This window comes from Triticum aestivum, chromosome 4A (genome assembly GCF_018294505.1).
Source record: "Triticum aestivum cultivar Chinese Spring chromosome 4A, IWGSC CS RefSeq v2.1, whole genome shotgun sequence".
Classification (NCBI taxonomy): domain Eukaryota; kingdom Viridiplantae; phylum Streptophyta; class Magnoliopsida; order Poales; family Poaceae; genus Triticum; species Triticum aestivum.
This window is the reverse complement of record NC_057803.1, coordinates 601586806-601590588: the sequence shown is the minus strand read 5'-3', so window position 1 is coordinate 601590588 and position 3783 is coordinate 601586806. Positions and strand designations below refer to the sequence as shown.

Sequence of the window (3783 nt, the reverse complement as noted above, 5' to 3'; positions counted from 1 at the left end):
TAAACGCCAACATTGTCTCAATAACATTGGTATATTAAAAGTGAGGGCCCATATGCGGGTAGTTGGGCATGAGGCATTCCGTCTGATCATTCATGGCATTTTTGCCTGACGGAATTGACATTTTCATAACGGACCGTGGGTAGTTTGGGTCTGGGGCATCCTATCTTAATTATCATTCCCGATGTTCTTAATTTCCATACTGAAATTGACATTTCCTAGCAAACGGAAGAGGGGCGAAAAATCGCCTAGAATATGTTGAGACAAATTTTCTTTTTTGGTAGTGAACTCACATGAAACATAGAGTACAGTGTTGAAGGTGGCTAGAATGGATTGTACAAATAATCGCTCATTCATAGTACATATTAGATAGTAAAACAATCTCATGTTACATCAAGGAGTGCCCCTTAATAATCTTTTCAAAGCAAACACATGCGGTTAATCAGGTTGTGTTTATTCTATATATAGGAGTAGCGTAGTAATAATTTTAATTAATGTATCTTGTGCTTCGGTAGGTTCATGCGACAGGGTAAGATGCCAGCATGTCAACGCCGCAGGCGCCCGTGCCTCTCTGGAGCTTCATGTAGCCTCCTTCTCCCCAGTTTTGGCCCCATGAGTTCTTGATGAGCCAGTAGCTTGTCCCATCCTGCTCGACACCGTAGCCCACCAGGGTGACCGCGTGGTTAATTTCTGTGCCGCAGGCGTCGCCGGTCATGATGCCGCCATTGTACATCTGGAAGCTCGGCTGCTTACCATCGATGCCGACGGACACGGGCTGGTTAGCGACGGCGGCGGCGAGTGCGTCCTCGTTGTTGGCGGGCACGACCTGGTAGCCGCGGATGGTGGCGGCCGGCTGCGTGGCATCGGAGTCGCATCTGCCTTGGGCCGTGACGTATGGGTAGGCGTCCTCGGTGGTGATGCCTCCGTTGTCCACTATGTACTCGAAGGCAGAGGTCATGAAGCCGCCGCCACACCCGTGGTTCTCGGTGGTGCAGTCGAGCAGCTGCTGCTCTGAGAGGGAGACCAGCTGGCCGGTGGTGATCTGGTGGATGCCCTCCACGGCAGCCGCCGCAGAGAAGGCCCAGCAGCATCCTGTACGTAGCAAACCAAACGACGTCGTGTAAGTTTTACTTATTACGGACTACTCAAGGTAAGGAAAACGTGCATGCATGCATGCACTGAGTTGGTACGTACCACACCGTCCTTGGTACTTTACACCGGTAACTGCGCCTGTGGTCCTCCAGTCAACGCCCTGCTCGTCAGCGGAGGCGGAGAGGCTGACGTTCTCGTACTTGAATCCCGGCAGCATCTTGGGTCCCGGCGGCGCGGGCTTGAACCCGGTGTACCTGGCGGCGAACTCCTCGCTGGTCAGGTCGGCGAACTTGTTGACGGCCAGGTGGTACTTCTTGGTGCCATCGGCGTTGGACCTGGCGACAAGCTCGGAGTTGGCTTTGAACACCTGGAAGCGCAGCGTCTTCTCTGCGTCATCCTTGTACTTGCGCCCGTGCTTGGCCATCCACTCCTCGTGGCGCGCCTGCATCGCCACCTCCTCGCCGCCGGCCAACTCACGGGCCGCGACCACGCTGCTCATTAGGGCAATGAGGAGCAGCAGCAAGAAAGGGGTGGTCATCTTGGTCCCTGCCATGTACGCAGCTAGCAAGCTAATTAAGTGAGTAACAAGAGTGGTAGTTGTAGTTGGTGCTCAAGCTACCGGAATCGGGTGCTTAAATAGGCAGCCCGCTGAAACGGCTTGATCGTAGGTCACGGCAGATGTAGCTGAATATTCCCAGCCCCAGACAACACGGTGATCCTAGGTCACGGCAGATGTATAGCCTAATATTTCCAGCCCCACGCAACACGGTGCTAATTTTTGGAATCGTGTGTGGGAAAATAATACGTAAGTCTAAGTTTGAACTCCACCGATTTTGGCAATTTTAGCCGAATACAGAATACGTGTGTGGACTCATATACGGAATACGCGTGTGGTCTACTGTGACACACGTCGTATTTGTCCACTTGGCAAGACAAAAAGAAAACTGGAAGAGACTTCATTGAGTTTTTCCATCGCCCTCTCTAATTTGGTACATATGAGTTTGACTGCTGACTAGAGATTAGTCAGCGCATGTGGTACATCTACTTTGGCAATATGTTAGGCATGTTTTAATATGTGTTGTATTTTTTTTATTTTTCATATTTAACTCTATCAACAATAATAATATAGATTTTCCTTCCCGCAAAAAAAATCATAATATAGGGGTCTTATTTTGATGACGTTGTAGAAGTATTTATTATGTTTGCTCCATGCTTAGTGAGAAAAAAAGACGTAACCAAGATGGAAGGCAATGCACGGTCCCCACACCCTCAAAATATGAGAAAATTAACCACAGAGGACCATTTGCCACTTCAAGAGAAGCTACGACCTTTGTTGATCACTTTGGTTGTGTAGATATAGTATTGCTTTTAATAAGAAAACAATTAACTCTCACGATGCAGCTTATATACTCATGCCCACACAGGCTGCATATTTTGTATACTCTTCAGCGAGCAGAGGGTTGTGGCTGGTATGGGTGATGTGTTTCTTATATATAGAAGGCACGGGAGAGACCATCTTAAGGTGTTACACACGGCCACAATGGCAATGACACTAATAAGCGCAAGGAGCTGCCAACAAGTAGCCGGAAACGGGCAACGCTTTACAACCAGGCGTCACCATCAGCATGCGGCCTGGGGACGAAGGTCTGGGCATATAATCGTTGGAGCATCTTGATGAACTCCTCCCGGGCCAGAGTAGACTAGATTTCATCAATGACCGCCTACTACAAAATAATCGTGGATTTAAAAACACATCACCATGTTGGCGGGGGTATTTAGCCTCAATCTTAAACTTATTTCGAATCAGCCAACCCGCTTGCTTTGGGCCGCGGAGATAATCCAAATTATATGGCGTGACTTGCCCGTTGTAGCACTTAGAATGGCAGCAAAGTATTTTTGAACAATCAACAGGGATGAGAGGGTCTCCACCTAAATGCATTACTCAAAGTGCCAAAGGGCCAGTTTACAGAGTTGCACTAGCGCGCGAGGAGAGTTATTGGCGCCATGACATGGTGCCGACCTTCTGAAAAGTAGCCATAAATCTAGCAGTCCAGAGAGTAATGTCATGAACAATATTTTGCAAGGTAACACGAGCGGAGTAACGGTTCTTGTTAGATAATAACGAGATAAAAGAGACACGAGAGCACACAGATTTTTACGTGGAAATCCTTGCGGGAGAAAACCACGGACGCACGAAGGCGCAATCACTATGAGGAGGAGTATTACAAGCACGAGACGACAGACCGTCTGAGGTGCGACTACATGGGGTATATAAGAGGGGCAACACATAAGAGTCCTTGTAGGACAAGTAAACGAGTTGTACTCGTACGCGTCAACGCCAACGCAAAGTCCCACACCGGTTGTACTACGTCTAGTCCAACCCGGTACTAGAATTTGGATCACAATTTAACAATCTCCACCTTGAGCCAAATTCCCTCCAGTAGTCGAAGAAAGTGAATAACTCCATCCAAATCAGCATAAACACCTTGTGCGTCAAAGTCCATAGGACTAGTGAGAAATACCAACTAAGCCTGAGCAAAGCTCAAACTTATTGGTCGGAACTGGCTTTGTCATCATATGAGCAGGATTATCATGAGTACTTATCTTGCATACCTTCAAATCACCTTCAGTAACAACATCTCGAATATAGTGAAATCTGACATCAATGTGCTTTGTTCTCTCATGATACATTGG

At 48.0% G+C, this 3783-nt stretch overlaps 1 protein-coding gene across 1 annotated transcript; it reads right to left on the bottom strand.

Moving 5' to 3' along the window:
- Nucleotides 1-317: 317 nt before the first annotated feature.
- Nucleotides 318-1686, bottom strand: LOC123082522 (zingipain-2). The gene is made up of 2 exons (XM_044504845.1): nt 1192-1686; nt 318-1089 (listed from the first exon to the last, which is right to left on the bottom strand). The coding sequence occupies exons 1-2, from the start codon at nt 1640-1642 to the stop codon at nt 515-517; spliced, it is 1026 nt and encodes a 341-aa protein (XP_044360780.1). The 5' UTR covers nt 1643-1686; the 3' UTR covers nt 318-514.
- Nucleotides 1687-3783: the final 2097 nt, after the last annotated feature.

Excerpts from the sequence above, each read along its gene's own strand:
- LOC123082522 (XM_044504845.1), bottom strand. The coding sequence starts at position 1,642 with ATGGCAGGGACCAAGATGACCACCCCTTTCTTGCTGCTGCTCCTCATT. Across the intron at positions 1,090-1,191 it reads AAAGTACCAAGGACGGTGTG|GATGCTGCTGGGCCTTCTCT; the intron begins GTACGTACCAAC and ends TGCTACGTACAG.